Genomic DNA, 17,794 nt, shown 5'->3' with positions numbered 1-17,794 from the left:
ATGCACACACGTGCATGCACACACACACACACACACACACACACACACACACACACACTCTTTTTTATGTGTTTTTGTAATTTTTAATAACTATCCTTTTAGTAATTTAATTCTTTCAGTTTATTCAGTTTAAGTTTTTTTATATTGTTTTAAGGAACAAAGTTCTACATTTATAATATTAAAAGTAAAATATATATAATTAGTCACAAAAATGTACAATTATTATTTATATATTTTTAAAACATTTCTAAATGTATTTCTAAATGTATTTCTGTATTTCTAAATATATATATTATATTGCTTTCATCTTCATCTTAAACTCAATGAAAAATGCATTTATTCATTTATTTACTGATATATCTTTATTTTCTGCCAGTCCACTGACTAATAAACACAGTGCTGTATGAAACGCTGTGTTTTTCTTCTGTGTGTCTCAGGAGGAGCCGTACGTCATGTTTAAGAAGTCAGATAAACCTCTGTACGGGAACGAGCGCTTCGAGGGATTCTGTGTGGATCTGCTGCGGGAGCTTTCGGGAATCCTGGGCTTCCGTTACGAGATCCGGTTAGTGGAGGACGGCAGATACGGAGCGTTTGAGGAGAGCACGGGGCAGTGGAGCGGCATGGTGCGCGAGCTCATGGACCACGTGAGTTTAAACTAGCTTTTATTTTTATATGTTCAGTTTTTAGCAATTTTACTATGTGTTTTTAATATTATTTTATAATATAAGTTTAATTTATTTAAATTTTAAGTACACAATGTTACCTCAATTTATTTTAGCACATTTCTAATTCTGGTCAATTTTTTTTACTAATTTTGTTATTTTTATTAGTATATTTATCTTTAGATTTATTTATTTAATAGATCTATTTCAATGTATCGCAGTTACTCACCAAGGCAACATTTCTAAGTTTCATTTGTTTTAAGTGTTTCATCTTATATTTATTTTTTATTTTATTTCAGCTTTCTTACAACAACAAAAAATGATTTTTCTGGTTTTAGTTAATTATAATAATCCTGATGAGTGTTCGTTATGCTTACAGAGTGCACAAATTTCATTTTGATTTTCTTTTATATATAGGGCCTTCTAGTAATTTTTTATTCAAATATTTAAAATTAGCTTATATATATATATATATATATATATATATATATATATATATATATATATATATATATATATATATATATATGTATATATATATATATATATATATATATATATATATATATATATATATATATATATATATATATATATATTAGTATTTCAGCTTTATGTAAAATAAAAAATGTTGGCTTCTGGCTTTAGGACAGACATACATTTGTGATATATATTCTGAACGCTTCTACATAATTAATAAGAAAAAAAACATTTAACTAACTTTTAAAGTCAATTCCAAGTTAAAAGACTAGTGAATCAATGATTCATGAGTTGATGAACTGATTCAGTTGAATCTTTTGGTTCAATGTACTGCTTCACTAGAGCTGTTGATTTCACGTGATAGTTTGGTGTGATTTATTTTTTGAGAAAAATTAATGTGATGAAATGATTAACGCATGAATTAGCATTTTTAACAAATCAAGTCAGTCAGTGATTCAGTGAATCATTCATAAAGGCTTGCCTCGTTTCCTAAATGAATCAGTCGTTTGAACAAATCAAGTGAATGAATGAGTTCCTTAAGTTATCTTTGTTCACTAGTATGAATCGTTATTAACAAACCTACAGCTGTGCTGACTTAATATTCAACGTTTGTCATGTGAATCTGCTGTTTGAAACGAACGATTCAATGATTCACTTGTTACGACAGTGATTCGCCGTCATCTACTAGTGCTTTTACTTTCATATTCAGAGTACCATTTTTATTTTTCAGGTGTTAGGGTTAGGGTTAGGGTTAGGATTCAAGAGTTGACTTACTGATTCATTTGGTTGGTAACGCAGCTAAAAAGCGTCACCTGATGAATCTTTCTGTGCTGATTGGTCTGTTGGTGGCTGACAGAAAGCAGACCTGGCCGTGGCTCCGCTGACCATCACATACGTGCGAGAGAAGGTGATTGACTTCTCCAAACCCTTCATGACCCTGGGCATCAGCATCCTGTACCGAAAACCCAACGGCACCAACCCCGGCGTCTTCTCCTTCCTCAACCCTCTGTCCCCTGACATCTGGATGTATATTCTGCTGGCTTGCTTGGGTGTCAGTTGTGTGCTGTTTGTCATAGCCAGGTAACATGTGACCCTCGTGCGTCTTTGACCAAACGCCCGTCTTCATCCTCATTCATCCATCAGTATGTTCAGCTCAGTTTGCTGGTAATTCTCCAGAATGGCAGTGTTTCCTGATGCTGTCTGATGGTGATGTTCTGTTGAAGCCCTCTGGATATCCCATAATTACTCTCTCAGTTACTTTCCCCTTCATCCTCTCTAATATCTGCCTCACTGTAATATCTCTCTGTCCTGCTTTAATATCTCTCAGCGTTTATGGCGCGTCTCACAGGAGTCTCCAGGCTCAGCTCTATTAATTTGGAAATCCTCTGAAACGTTCCAGAGGAAATCAATCAGGCTCTGTTTAGCAGATGAACAAGTGCTGGTGTAAAGTGCTTTTTAAAGCTCGGCGTCAGTGTTTAATGTTACTGGCGACATGACACGAAAGAAAAGCCATAACTGTCACCTAAGTTAGATTGGAATATGCACAGTGAGTGTGTGTGTGTGTGTGGCATTCTGGGTAAGTGTTCTGCTTCTGAATGATACGATGCTGATATACTGTAGCAGTCAGTGGGTTTCTGTTCACGGCGTCTTGTTCTGCTCTGTAATTGGAATATTGACTTTAAACTGCTGTATTGATTAGAAAAGCCCCAATTTACCTCTAAACACACAGAAGAGTTTTTCAAAATCCCAGAGCGCACATAGAGATGTTCCTACAAGCTTTATACAAACACACACACACACACACATGCACACACGCACACACACACACACACACACACACGGCAGTCGCTTTATTTAGCTTTATTTCTAATGCATCAATCACACACTTGATTAGCCAGAATAGGAACAATGCACAATATTACATATTTCATATACATTTTATGGCATAACTTAATAAATAAAATATTTATAAAATATAAATAAAATGGCACTATACCACATTATTTGCAAATCACTTTTAGAAATGTTACATTACAAATAAAATTGCAACACCATATTTGATGGCAGGAAAATTAAATACTGTTTAGCTTAAATATTTAATTACATTTTGGTACATTTTACTTAAGTTTTACTATATTTTTAAGAGTGCAGGAAAAATCCCAGATGTCCAAAACAGTCTCACATTTTCAGACCCCAATGTACAATAAGATTTGATTTGGATGCTTTAATCGGAGCCTGAACGCTTTTATCCACCTGTACTGCTGTTCAAATTCAGTACACACACACACACACACACACACAGAGAGAGAGAGAGAGAGAGAGAGAGAGAGAGAGAGAGAGGCTGTTTTATTATTCTGAACATGAGTGCATGTGTGATGATAGTTCTGCTGTGACCTTACCTGCCAGATGCAGTCTGTGGACTGGAATTACACACACATACACACACACACACACACACACAAATGCACACACATGCACGACACACAGATCAAAAAATAATGTAAATGTGGCTGTTTATAAACTGATGTAACCACAATATGGATATAAATAATCTACCGAGATGAAAAAGTGCCACAAATGCTGCACAATCAATCATATGTCTTGAAGGCAAGACACTACAGATAAATACTGTCAAGATGTTTGACTAATAAATGTCATTGTTTACCCAGCTGATTAAACACAGTTCATTAAAATAACTATTTTGTATAACAAGTTTTCGGAAATGTTATTTTTAAATTAGCAAATAAGACATTAGCAAAATAATTTTCAAAACTTAAATCTGAACATTGGATGAAGCCAGATCCATAATTATTTGATTTTGTTAACATGTTACTGTAGGTTTTTACAGAAGGGATTTTGGATTTATCTATTTTTATATATAACCAGGCATGTCCATGTTTTTTGGAATAAAATGTTTTATAAATCAGAGTGAATGATATATAAGCAAACCCCTCAGTCAAAACCTTCAGAATATAGAGAGGAATAAACCTGTAAGTGTTGGTGTATGTAAGTGTAGCTGAAGTGAAGAAAGAAACCCACAACATTTAAAAACATGCTTTTACGCTATGTTTTTTGGAATAAAATGTTGTATAAAATCAGAAATATTATATATAAATTTTTAAAAAACTCAATAAAAACCATCAGAATATAGAAAGGAATAAACCTGTAAGTTTTGGTGTATGTAAGTGCTGCTGAAGTGAAGAAAGAAACCCACAACCTTTAAAAACATGCATTTTTAGCACATTTTTATGAATAAAATGGTGTATAAACTCAGGAAAATTATATTTAAACAAACCCCTCATTAAAAAACTTCAGAATATAGAGAGGAATACACCTGTAAGTTTTTGTGTATGTAAGTGCTGCTGAAGTAATGGAACAAACTCACAAACTTTAAAAATATGTATTTTTGCCCTGTTTTTTAGGACGGAAATATTGTATAAATCAATGTGAGTGAAATATGAACAAACCCCTCAGCAAAAACCTTGTGAATATAGAGAGGAATAAACCTGTAAGTTTTTGTGTATGTAAGTGCTGCTGAAGTAAAGAAAGAAACCCACAACCTTTAAAAACATGCTTTTGCGCTATGTTTTTATAAATAAAATTGTGTATAAACTCAGAAAAATTATATATAAATAAACCCCTCAGTAAAAACCTTCAAAATATAGAGAGGAATAAACCTGTAAGTGTTGGTGTATGTAAGTGCTGCTAAAGTAAAGAAACAAACTCACAAACTTTAAAAATATGTATTTTTGCCATGTTTTTACAAAAAAATGTTGTATAAAATCAGAATTTTTATTTATTTATGTACAAACCCCTCAGTGAAAACCTTTAGAATATAGAGAGGAATAAACCTGTAAGTGTTGGTGTATGTAAGTGCTGCTGAAGTGAAGATAAAAACCTTTTAATATGTATTAATATGTATTGAAATTGAACTCTAAAGACGCAATTAGATGTGTATTAGATATGTTTTCTTTCATGAGCAAAATGGACTATAAAACTAACCTGTGCATGAAAACACTGGTTTTGCTTGCAGTGTCTTAAAGTGTGTTCTTAGTGTTGATCAGTGTGTGTGTGTGTGTGTGTGTGTGTGTGTGTGTGTGTGCTGTGGCAGTTAATGCGTCAGTCTATGTTCTCTCTGTGGCTCAGGTTCAGTCCGTACGAGTGGTATAACCCTCACCCCTGTAACCCCGACTCAGACGTGCTGGAGAACAACTTCACGCTGCTGAACAGCTTCTGGTTCGGTGTCGGCGCTCTCATGCGGCAGGGTGAGTCCATCAGCGTCTCTGAGCTGATCACACAGCTGTAGGAGACAGGAGATGCCAAATTACTGAGAAATGATCATTTAGGGCAGGCATTTCCCAAACGAGTGTTCATGAGCTGATGCAATGCAAAGAAGGGGTTCAGCTGATTTATTTCCTCAGGCTCGGAGCTGATGCCCAGGGCTCTGTCCACTAGGATCGTGGGAGGAATCTGGTGGTTCTTCACCCTCATCATCATCTCGTCCTACACCGCAAACCTGGCCGCCTTCCTGACGGTGGAGCGCATGGAGTCACCCATCGACTCGGCCGACGATCTGGCCAAACAAACCAAGATCCTGTACGGCCTGGTGGAGGACGGCGCCACCATGACCTTCTTCAAGGTACTGCAGGAGAATCTGTTATTCATGTCAGATTGATTTCTACAGCGCTGATGGATTCAAAGCAGCTGCACTGAAACAGACTATGTTAATCTTCTAATAGCATTCATTTTTAATCCATACAGCAGCTCTACAGAAGACGATAGAGTCATTCATCAGTTATGATTCAGTTTCATCTGTTAAGCGGCTCATTAGTTTGCAGCATCAGTGCATCCCAATCAATATTTCCAGATATTAATAGTATTTCCAGTTGAATGGATAAACGTCTCGGTCTCCGCTGCAGAAAACCAAGATCTCGACGTATGATAAGATGTGGGAGTTCATGAACAGCCGGCGTCAGTCTGTGATGGTGAAGAGCGTGGAGGAGGGCATCCATCGCGTGCTGACGTCTGACTACGCCTTTCTGATGGAGTCCACCACCATCGAGTTCGTCACGCAGAGAAACTGTAACCTGACACAGATCGGCGGCCTGATCGACTCCAAGGCGTACGGCGTGGGGACACCCATGGGTACAACACACACCCTTCTGCATCAGTCAGACATTCATCACAGCATCAGCATCAGCATCCTGCAGGGACGGATGATGAGGGTTTATTTAGAGCAGTAATACGTGCTCTTTTACTATCACTGACAAACTATTTTTATTTTTAGTAATATTTTGAATCTGTATTATCTTTTTTTTTTCTTTCAAATTTTATCTAACATTTTTATACATTTTTTTAATGTTTTTATGTTGCTCATTAAAGCTGCATTTTTTTGATAAAAAAATAAAAAAGCTGGGAATAATTGTAATATTGTGAAATATTATTATGACGTTAAATAAAGTTTTTCTATTTTAATGTACAATAAAATGAAATTTATTTCTGTGATGCTCCGCTGTATTTTCAGCATCATTCCTCCAGTCTTCAGTGTCACATGATCTTCAGAAATCAGAATAATATGATTAATTATTATCAGTGTATCAGTGTTCAAAAGTTTGGAGTCAGTACATTTTTATTCTTTCTTTTTTTTTTTAGGAAATTTACAATTTCATTCAGCAAGGATGTGTTAAATTGTTAAGTAATAGCAAAGATTTATATTGCTTATAAAGTTTGATTTTTTGAATAAATTAATTGTTAATTTAAACTTTTTTTATACATCAAAGAATCCTGAAAAAATATAAGTTTCCTATACATACTGTATGTTTATATATATATATATATATATATATATATATATATATATATATATATATATATATATATATGTATATGTGTGTGTGTGTGTGTGTGTGTGTGTGTACACCAGCACAACATTGATAATTCTAATAATACATCAGAATATTAAAAATGATTTCTGAAGGATCATGTGACACTTTATACTGGAGTAATGATGATGGAAATTCAGCTTTGCATCACAGAAATAAATTATATTTTAAAAGATATCCAAAATAGAAACACATATATTATATTCTAATAACATTTTGCAAGATCACTGTTTTTTTCTATATTTTTAATCAAATAAATGCAGCTTTGATGAGCAGAAGAGGCTTCTTTAAAAGTCTGATCGAAGACTTTTGACCGGTCGTGTACATTATATATAGTATATTTTAGTATATTTTCAAAGATGCACAGAAGACAGACTGAACATACAATCTCTTTCTGTCTGTTCTAGTTTCTAGTTTCATTTCCCATGAGTCTCCTCTTCTCAACAGAAAGATCTGCATGCTTTATATAAACCTTCATATCTGAGAGCAGTTAAAAGGAGCAATATTTATCCATCTTTATCTGCACAAATCCTCCGTGTTTGTGCTTTCCCTCTGTGTAATCCTGTTAACCTAGTGATCGTTCACTAAATACATATTCCTGGAATAACATCAGTGCTTTATCAAAGAATGCAGCTCGTGTAATGATGTGTGATATTACAGATGTTCAGGACTTAAGCTCCATCAGCAGCGCTTGTGTCGATTAGCACAGGAAATCATTCATTTCCTGTTCATTTATTAATTTAAATACATGTTCTTTTCAAAATTAATATTGGGTCACTTATATTGGGTTTTTATAGCTGACTAAAAAATATGTTATTATAATATAAAATTTAATATGAATAAAAAAACATATCTTTATTTCAGGTAGTTGCCAGTTATTAATTTATCATTTAAGTGTACTAAAATAACAAACTAATACTGAAAAAAAAAAAAATACTATAAACACATGAACTACTCAAAATTAAAATACATGATAAATGACTTAAACTTCAACTAAAATTAAAATGAAAAAGAACATTGAAAAATAAAAACTAATTTAAAATACTAATACAATCTAAACAAAAAGCATAAAAATGTAAATTATATAGACAGTAAAACACAAAATAAAATTACTAAAACATTAAGTTAAAATGAAGGAAATTTGAATAAAAACCAATAATAACAAAGAGATATTTAAAAAAAAATTAAATGAAAAAGGATTAAAACTAATTCAAAATATTATTAAAAACTAAAAATATTAAAAACAGAAAATGAAACATTAAAAAAATGTCAAATAAAAACTAAAATCTACTTAAAAACTTTAAAAACATGAAATAAAATAAATGAAATCTATAATAGTCATTAAAAAATACTAAATTAGTAAAACTAAAATGATCAACAACTAATTATGTATTAATAAGTATCAATAAAAACTATAACAATTTCTCAATGAATTCAAATTATTCACTGAAAATAACAGTAATGAATATTGTCCATCACCCAGAACAGCTTTCACTCGTTTTAAAGATCAAACCTCTTTTTTAAAGAATAATAATGTCCTATTTAAGAAGAAAATGGCTAATTGACATTCCACTTGTGCTGGAACCAGATTGTGAACCCGCTGCTGCTTCCCTGTTCTCGTCTCCGTCCGCAGGCTCTCCGTATCGGGACAAGATCACCATCGCCATCCTGCAGCTGCAGGAGGAGGGCAAGCTGCACATGATGAAGGAGAAGTGGTGGAGAGGGAACGGCTGTCCGGAGGAGGAGAGTAAGGAGGCCAGTGCCCTCGGCGTACAGAACATCGGCGGCATCTTCATCGTCCTCGCCGCCGGCCTGGTGCTGTCCGTGTTCGTGGCCGTCGGCGAGGTGCTGTACAAATCCAAACAGAACGCGCAGATCGAGAAGGTACCAGACGCAGACACCAGAGGTCACCCTTTCACTCCTTTATCAGACATATAGTGTAGAGCAGTAGCTCTTAAAGTGACAGCAGCCCAGTCGGACATATAGTGTAGAACAGTTCACAGCACTAAAACGACCATTTGGATTTGAACCCTAACATTGTAAAGAATAATAAGTTCTTTTATGAATATTTGAGCTTCATAAGAAATTTGGCTATAAACCTGGACACTTGTGGCCCTGCTGGAGCCTGATCTTGAAGCAGATGTATATCTGTGTTGAGATGAGCTCACAGTGTGTCTGTGGTTTCTCTTCTGTGCGCAGCGCTCGTTCTGCAGCGTGATGCTGGAGGAGCTCAGGGTGTCTCTGAAATGCCAGCGGCGGCGGAAACAGAAACCCCAGCCGCCCGCCATCGTCAAAACAGAGGAGGTGATTAACATGCATACCTTTAACGACAGGAGGCTCCCGGGGAAAGAGACCATGGCGTGACGCCGGGACGCCTCTCCTGTGACTCTCGTCCAAACGACGGACACGAAGATGTTTCCTGTGGAAATCCGGATTCGTGAGCGATTCAGAACCGCAGCCCTCACAGAGCAGCATTCAAGATTCAGTGTGTTCTCATTTTACGTTGCTTTTCTCACTTTTCTCTGTGAAACTAGGTCAAGGTTTTAGACCAATCAGTTTTTCCTCAGATGATGCTTTTATTGCTGCCTTCAAGAGCACCTGATAAAGACACTTTTTGGTTTATTCTTTCATTTTTTTTATTTTATTTCCTCCGGAATTTTTTTTTTTTTTTTTTACGTTTTCATCCCATGCAATCTTATTAATACAATATAAAACTAATTCCATTTATTAAGAAGTTATGTCTTGGTAAAAAATTTTTGGAACATTCTATTAATATTTTGATAATAAAATATAATGATAACCATGAAAATATATTCTGTGTTAGTTTGTTAAACAAAGCCTCCCTGAAATATGAATCCTCATAGCAACCCGTCAAAATAAAAGTTTGGTTTAACTGGAAGAAACTGGGACAGAAAGGCGATTGTAAAAATAAGTGTTAATTAAGTTGTTTCTATGCATTAAAATAATTAGAAATATGTTAATTTGTTAATAATTAAACAGAATGTGAGAAAAAAACATATTTCATAGGCCCTTAAAAATTACATTTGACTAAATTGATGTTAAATTGCATGTTTGCAATTACAGTTTCGTGATCTGATACTTTTTGATTAATACAATTTAATTTAGGCATTAAAAAGTAGTCCAGAAATATGAATATGAAAAAAAAAATACAAAAATTTACCTCTTTCTACCTTTGAAACACAAACTAGAACCTTAAGATAATAATAACCCAAAAATAACCAAAACGGGAGTGAAAATAATGACATCATCTTTTGTCCTAACACGGTTTAGTTCCCATAATGTTTTTTTTTATTTATTTTTTTATTATTATTAACAAAACTTTGCATTGGAATAGAAACACGCGTCATGTGTGAACAGCCCATTAGAGAAAAAATTGCATCCTGACAAAATAACCACACGGCAACCATGCACTAACGTTAAAGGAACGTTGTTTATTCGCTGGACGTGCGATTTTATGTTGGTTCAATGTAAAAATAAAAAAAGACAAATATTATCACTTTCACATCATGTTTAAAATTTATGAAATGCTTGACCATTCAGAAATTACATTATCATAACTTAGAAATGTTCTAAATCTTCCGTCTTGTGAATATAATCATTCCAACATGATTTTTGACTTGAAGGCAGCAATAAAATCCATGCAGTGATGTCTGTGCGGATCAACGACTCAAGCCAAAGTTCTGTCGTTTAGAGAAACTTTTCTAGAAACCTTTCTACGAGCATCCATTCTGTCTATCACCGGCAACTCGACTTTCTTTGTCATTCAACAGAGATTTATAAGAAAAAAAAGAGAGAAATGCAGTTTTTGTACAGACAGTTTTTGTAGTAAATCTTTCTATGGGTGTCTGATGCTCATGTAGGTCGAACAGCGTTAGACATTGGTGCACATCCGTCCATCACGAGCAGGCAGTGTTGTTTCCCAGCATATGTTCTGTTTCCATGTGCTGATGTTTGTGTGTCTCTGAAGGCTAGTTTCTGTATAATACTGTACTGAGCAGACGCTAGGATTCTCCAGACCGACTTTAATCTACAGGGGCCTTTGGGAAAGAACCACGTGCAAACAGCAGCAGGTGGAGAACTGTTCAAGATCATCTTGTAATAAAAAAGAGATTATACTGTGTATAACGTGTGGTGTATGTCACTTAGACTTTTTGTTGCTTAAAGTCAGTATGAAATGGCATTCATAGCCCATTTTGCACACATAATGCCACGTATGATGATGGGCATTCATGTAGTGATGGCCGCTATTGAAGCACTGCCTCCTGAAGCTTTGTGAATCATTTGTTTCAAAAAGGTTAATGTTTGGAAATGAAGAGGTGGCACTATAAAACCGGTGCAGAAAAGAGTGAAAAGAGAAAAGAAAGTGAGTAAGGGTAAGTGATTTTTTAAATATAGATTATTGCTAATCAGGCGTCACCAGCGTGTGGCGTTTTTAGTGATTCGAAACAGTGAGTCATTTTGCGGAACAGTTGATTCAGTTGATTCGAAGCTTCGAAAAGATTCGTTCTCCATTATTAATGCCTTCAGATCTCAGCAGAGGTGGACGAATTCAGCACACAAATCAAGCACTTTAGTAATAAAATATTACTCCAGTAAAAGTATTAAATACTCCTTTACAATGTTACTTGGGTAAAAGTACTTGTTTTTTAGGTACTAAAATTTCAGCTAAAAAGTCCAAAATTAGTATTTGGAATGAAGTGAAGTGCACTGAAAAAAAATATTCATTGAATTTACAAAAAAAAAAAAACTATGGTAAGTGGTTGCAATCGATCTATTTTAGCTAGATTTAAATAAATACAAATTTTCTGAAAGTTAATCAACTAAATTAGTTTATTTAAATAAAGCTAAAATAAATTTTATCAAACTGGCCATGTCATATTACAGGCTCTAATGGTACATTTTGACACAACTCTACTAACATATCATCAAGAAGAATGCATCCGTGTATACTGATGGGAAGCTTCGAAACTCTGCTGCTTGAAGATTCGAATCTTTTATGAATAGTTTGTTTCGAATCAGTGCTTCGGAGCGCGTTCCAGAATACTGAATCGTTTTCCCAATTGATTCAAAGCTCCGAAAAGCTTCGTTTCTGCCATCACTGTCCACTGGATGCTATTTGATCGATTTTACACGAAACGAGTGATGCAAATAACTGTTATTACTGACTAGTAGGTACAATAAAAACAGAACACGGGGGGGAAGTGACGTATAATATTGATCAGTAACCACATATTAACAATTAATTCCCACATTTCCCCAGACTTCCCCCCAAAAAACCTTAATTTCTTTGCGACTGAAGGCAGAAAGACATGAACTTCTCGGATGACACGGAGGAGAGTAAATCATCAGAGGATTTATTTTATTCTGGAAGTGAACTAATGCTTTAAGTCACAATTTGATTGACTAGCAGAATGGAAATTGTTCAAATGAGGCCAATCTAAGTTTTCATAGCCTAACTGCTTATAAAATGTTGTGATCAGTCTTGGAGTAAAGAATAATAATAATAAAAAAACGGACTAGTCTAAGCAGTTTATCAAGTTTTGCAAGCAGTTACTAGTCTCATTTTATGAAGGAGGTACTTCCTCGTTATTCGGTCAGCTGATTCTGCGTCACGTGACACACACACACGGAGCTGTGGTCAGCAGCAGAACCGAGCCGCTCCGCAGACACGCACGATCAGAAACCGACGGAGGACCCAACATCCGGATCCGGTGAGTGACGTCAAAGCCCGGTCGCTCGCGCTTCTGCTGTAGTTCTGTAGAACCTCGAGACTCCTGCGAGTCTGTAGCACTGTATCAGTTACTCGAGGCAATTCAGACCGGAAGAGAAACTCACTCATACTCATTTATTGTGTCGGTGTGTGTTGTTAAATACATATGTGTAAGTTATTAAATGTGATATTGAGTGTGAGTCAGGTGACAGTCAGTCAGGTGTGGCCAGGTGTTTTTCTCACGAGCTTTCCAACAACATACTAAACTCACTGCTGAGCTCGAAGCATTTCATAATGCGAAGCAGTTAATATTAGTGCAAACAAACACAAATTGCATTTTCAGTGTAAACTCCTAAAGTCACATTAAGAGACACTGAATTAAAAGTTCAATTATTTTCTTATTTAAAAGGACTGTACACCTTTTTCTCATTTAAAGGCACTTTTCACCTCGTTCTCATTTAAAGGGACAGTTCACCTTTTTAAAATTCTAATTGTATTGTTAAAATGTGTTCCAGGAATGCAGTGCTTGGCAGTGTGTTTTGTTCTGGCGTTCTGCACGGCCGCCTGTGCTCTGGAGAATGGTCTGATGAGGACCCCGCCGATGGGCTGGCTGGCCTGGGAACGCTTCCGCTGTGACACTGACTGCCTGATGGACCCTGACAACTGCATCAGGTGCAATGATGAAGGATGAGTTCAGAAAACAGAGCTTCCGCCTGAAATATTCAAACTAATACTTCAACACATGCTTTTTTTCATTTCAGAATCTGCTTTTGCCAGTTTTGTTAGTTAAATATTAAAAAAAAAAAAAATCTAATATTTAGGTTTAAATTAATATAATAAAAAAATATGATTAGTTAGTTTATTTAATTATTATTATTATTATTTTTGTTTAGTTCAGCATTAGTTTTTATTTATTTCTAGTTTAAGGCAAAACTTCTCATTTTGATTGATAGTCTGTGATCTGATGTTGTATTTAATGTCTGATCTGATGTCAGTGAGCATCTGTTCATGGAGATGGCAGACAGACTGTCGGAGGACGGCTGGAGAGAGCTGGGATACGTCTACATCAACATCGACGACTGCTGGTCCTCAATGCAGAGAGACAGTCAGGGCCGACTGCAGGCCGACCCTAAGAGGTAATGACCCCTGACCCCTGACCTCCTGGACATGTCCCAGCCTCCGCTGATGTGTGTGTGTGTGCTGCAGGTTCCCGCGAGGCATCGCTCATCTGGCGCAGTACGTTCACGACCGCGGTCTGAAGCTGGGCATCTACGGAGACATGGGCACTCACACCTGCGGTGGATATCCAGGAACCACACTGGACAAGATCCAGACGGACGCACAGACCTTCGCTGACTGGGGCGTGGACATGCTGAAGCTGGACGGATGCTACTCCAACTCATCCTACCAGGAGCAAGGTCAGACGCTGACACACAATCACGGTTTAAAATACTCAAAAGATCTTTGATCAAATTCTGTGTATATATATGCATTGAAACAGGTTAATATGGAATAAAAATGAAAATATACATTATAAATAAACAATATTTCATTCTAGCTTATACTTTTTTACTATTTTGTGAACAATGAAAGTAAATGACAACTAAGAAAACTTTTTTTTAAATATATTTTATTCTATTCTATACTTTTTATTAAATAAATGTGGAATAAAATGAAAACATACAATACAAACAGTATAGAATAAAATAATTATAAAAATAAATACTGTTTTATAAGTTGTCATTAACTTTGTACTCAAAATAGGATTTTTTTAATAAATTAATTAAATAAATATGGAATAAAATAAAAATATACATTATAAATATACAATATTTAATTCTAATAATACAATTAGTCTTTCCTTAGCAATAATATCCAGAAACAAACTGCATGGTGCAACACTTTTAATTCATTATAAACAAGGCCAAAATACAACAGGACTCTTATTTTGAAATCAGGCTCGTCTTTCCAGCTGCACATTCAAACAGATGAGAGAGATCAAATGTGTATCTTACAAAATATGTCATCATTCATATTCAGCAGCACTCTTTATAATCACAAAAAGTCATATCAAGTTGAATTTGATCGATCTGAATCCGTGATCTTCTGTGATCACCTCAATCCAGGCTACCCAATGATGTCCAAGGCCCTGAACGCTACGGGCCGTCCCATTGGCTACTCCTGCAGCTGGCCCGCCTACCAGGGCGGGCTCCCGCCGAAGGTGAGTGCAGCAGTGGAGGTGATGTAGAGTACACTAATGTACAGTAATCTGAGGTGATGTGGAGTACAGTAGAGTACAGTAATCTGAGGTGATGTAGAGTACAGTAGACTACAGTAATCTGATGTGGAGTACAGTAATCTGATGTGATATAGAGTACAGTAGACTACAGTAATCTGAGGTGATGTACAGTACAGTAATGTACAGTAATCTGAGGTGATGTGGAGTACAGTAGACTACAGTAATCTGAGGTGATGTGGAGTACAGTAGACTACAGTAATCTGAGGTGATGTAGAGTACAGTAGACTACAGTAATCTGATGTGATGTGGAGTACAGTAGACTACAGTAATCTGAGGTGATGTGGAGTACAGTAGAGTACAGTAATCTGAGGTGATGTGGAGTACAGTAGACTACAGTAATCTGAGGTGATGTGGAGTACAGTAGAGTACAGTAATCTGAGGTGATGTAGAGTACAGTAATGTACAGTAATCTGAGGTGATGTAGAGTACAGTAATGTAAAGTAATCTGATGTGATGTAGAGTACAGTAATGTACAGTAATCTGAGGTGATGTAGAGTACAGTAGAGTACAGTAATCTGAGGTGATGTGGAGTACAGTAGACTACAGTAATCTGAGGTGATGTGGAGTACAGTAGACTACAGTAATCTGAGGTGATGTGGAGTACAGTAGACTACAGTAATCTGAGGTGACGGAGTAGAGTAGAGTACAGTAATCTGAGGTGATGTAGAGTACAGTAATGTACAGTAATCTGATGTGATGTGGAGTACAGTAGACTACAGTAATCTGAGGTGATGTGGAGTACAGTAGAGTACAGTAATCTGAGGTGATGTAGAGTACAGTAGACTACAGTAATCTGAGGTGATGTGGAGTACAGTAGAGTACAGTAATCTGAGGTGATGTAGAGTACAGTAATGTACAGTAATCTGAGGTGATGTAGAGTACAGTAGAGTACAGTAATCTGAGGTGATGTGGAGTACAGTAGAGTACAGTAATCTGAGGTGATGTGGAGTACAGTAGACTATAGTAATCTGAGGTGATGTAGAGTACAGTAATGTACAGTAATCTGATGTGATGTGGAGTACAGTAGAGTAGAGTACAGTAATGTACAGTAATCTGATGTCTGCGGTGTCTCAGGTGAACTACACGCTGCTGGCTCAGATCTGTAACCTGTGGAGGAACTACGGTGATATCCAGGACTCGTGGGACAGTGTTCTGAACGTCGTCGACTGGTTCTTTAATAATCAGGACGTCCTGCAGCCTGTGGCCGGACCGGGTCAATGGAACGACCCCGACATGGTCAGCATTTAATACAAAACTCATACAACAAACTCATTCATTCATTATACTGTATCATTTGTCAGTTTTATTTTTTATTTTATACTCTATTTGCTAATATTTATTCTAAAGTAACTCCAAAAACAACATTAAGGGACAATTATTATTTATATATTTTATTCTACATTATTTTTATTTTATAGTTGTTATATATATAGTATATATATAAATAATTTTTATATTTGTATTATTTTAATTTGAACCTGTATCATATTTTTGTACTATTTTCTGTACAATGAAAGTCAATGTCCCTAATTTGTCGTTTGACTGAGGATCTCTGTCTTTTGTCGCTCGTCTCGTCCTCAGCTGATCATTGGTGACTTCGGTCTCAGCATGGACCAATCACGTGCTCAGATGGCTCTGTGGGCGATCATGGCCGCGCCCCTCTTCATGTCTAACGATCTGCGTACGATCAGCAACGGCGCTCGAGCGATCCTGCAGAATAAACTCCTCATCGGCATCAATCAGGACCGCTTGGGCATCCAGGGCAGACGCCTGATCAAAGTGAGACTGTTTAAAGACCCAGTTTATTTATTATAAATATATTACTCGGAAAATATGGGTTACATTTACACAGTTGTTTGTAGTTACTATATTTTTAGAATTAGGCACCGTTTTTTTATTTATTTAAATATCATTTGACATTTTTTTTCATCAGTTTAGTCAAATGTATAAATCCTCAGTTTACACTGTGGTTTTTGTTATTTCTTGATAATTATAATTTTTTATATAATCATAATTTTATTATAATTGTTTCTGGTGACTCTGCTTCAGGAGAAGAGCGGGATCGAAGTGTTCTGGCGGCCGCTGGATAAAGGAGCCAGCGCTCTGGTGTTCCTCAGCAGGAGATCTGACATGCCTCATCTCTACAAGACGTCTCTGAAGGAGCTCAGCTACAAGACTGGAGTCTATGAGGTGAGTGTCCAGAAGCAGAAGAACCGCTCCGGTCAAACTCTGGCATCCACACACTCACACAGTCTCTCTCTCTCTCTCTCTCTCTCTCTCTCTCTCTCTCTCTCTCAGGCGTATGACGTGTTTTCCGAGCGGCTCTTGCCTCAGCTGAAGGACAGCACAGAATTCGGTGTGTCTGTAAACCCGTCTGGTGTGGTCATGTGGTACATCTATCCAGTGGCGGAGTGGAAGAAAGAGGCGGGGCCTGGCCGTTTCAGTAAGAAGCTGATAGGGCCAAAGTCCCATCCGCATGCTAATGAGGTCGACGCCCCCTTCCTGCTGCTTTGAGCTCCGCCCATTAGGATTGAATTACACACTCAGGGACATTCAGCCAATCAAAAGTTGATTTACTGTTTTAAATGTTTCTTGACCCATTCTGGGGGTTTTTTTATGGACTGTTTCTATCGAACTGGCATTCGTAAGTTAGCACGAATAAATCAAGATACGTTTGTTGATGTGTACTACTGCTTATAAACTCAAATAAACACTGGAGATCTGGAGACGTGAGGAAATA

General features: G+C 36.3%; 2 protein-coding genes across 3 annotated transcripts in view; both read left to right on the top strand.

The window, feature by feature from the left end:
* Positions 1-11,170, top strand: part of LOC127979717 (glutamate receptor ionotropic, kainate 2-like) — a 37,349-nt gene extending 26,179 nt beyond the window's left edge. For both annotated transcript variants that reach the window (XM_052585347.1, XM_052585343.1), the window contains 7 exons: positions 438-644; positions 1,999-2,222; positions 5,289-5,407; positions 5,564-5,781; positions 6,062-6,287; positions 8,658-8,908; positions 9,224-11,170. In XM_052585347.1, the coding sequence (XP_052441307.1) occupies positions 438-644; positions 1,999-2,222; positions 5,289-5,407; positions 5,564-5,781; positions 6,062-6,287; positions 8,658-8,908; positions 9,224-9,388 (1,410 nt within the window). In that variant the 3' untranslated portion in view covers positions 9,389-11,170. The remainder of the gene's footprint in view (positions 1-437; positions 645-1,998; positions 2,223-5,288; positions 5,408-5,563; positions 5,782-6,061; positions 6,288-8,657; positions 8,909-9,223) is intronic.
* Positions 11,171-12,637: 1,467 nt separating this feature from the next.
* On the top strand, positions 12,638-17,794 carry LOC127979701 (alpha-N-acetylgalactosaminidase-like). The gene is made up of 9 exons (XM_052585306.1): positions 12,638-12,756; positions 13,271-13,427; positions 13,751-13,891; positions 13,962-14,173; positions 14,882-14,976; positions 16,129-16,290; positions 16,636-16,833; positions 17,104-17,244; positions 17,353-17,794. The coding sequence occupies exons 2-9, from the start codon at positions 13,273-13,275 to the stop codon at positions 17,566-17,568; spliced, it is 1,320 nt and encodes a 439-aa protein (XP_052441266.1). The 5' UTR covers positions 12,638-12,756; positions 13,271-13,272; the 3' UTR covers positions 17,569-17,794.

Source organism: Carassius gibelio, chromosome A4 (assembly GCF_023724105.1).
Source record: "Carassius gibelio isolate Cgi1373 ecotype wild population from Czech Republic chromosome A4, carGib1.2-hapl.c, whole genome shotgun sequence".
Taxonomy (NCBI): Eukaryota; Metazoa; Chordata; class Actinopteri; order Cypriniformes; family Cyprinidae; genus Carassius; species Carassius gibelio.
Note: the sequence above shows the minus strand (reverse complement) of the source record. Positions and strands in the feature narration are given on the sequence as shown.

Bases quoted from the DNA above. Each gene is read 5' to 3' on its own strand.
- LOC127979701 (XM_052585306.1), top strand. From the start codon at position 13,273: ATGCAGTGCTTGGCAGTGTGTTTTGTTCTGGCGTTCTGCACGGCCGCC. The intron at 13,428-13,750 runs GTGCAATGATGA...ATCTGATGTCAG, and splicing joins GACCCTGACAACTGCATCAG to TGAGCATCTGTTCATGGAGA. The intron at 14,977-16,128 runs GTGAGTGCAGCA...GCGGTGTCTCAG, and splicing joins AGGGCGGGCTCCCGCCGAAG to GTGAACTACACGCTGCTGGC.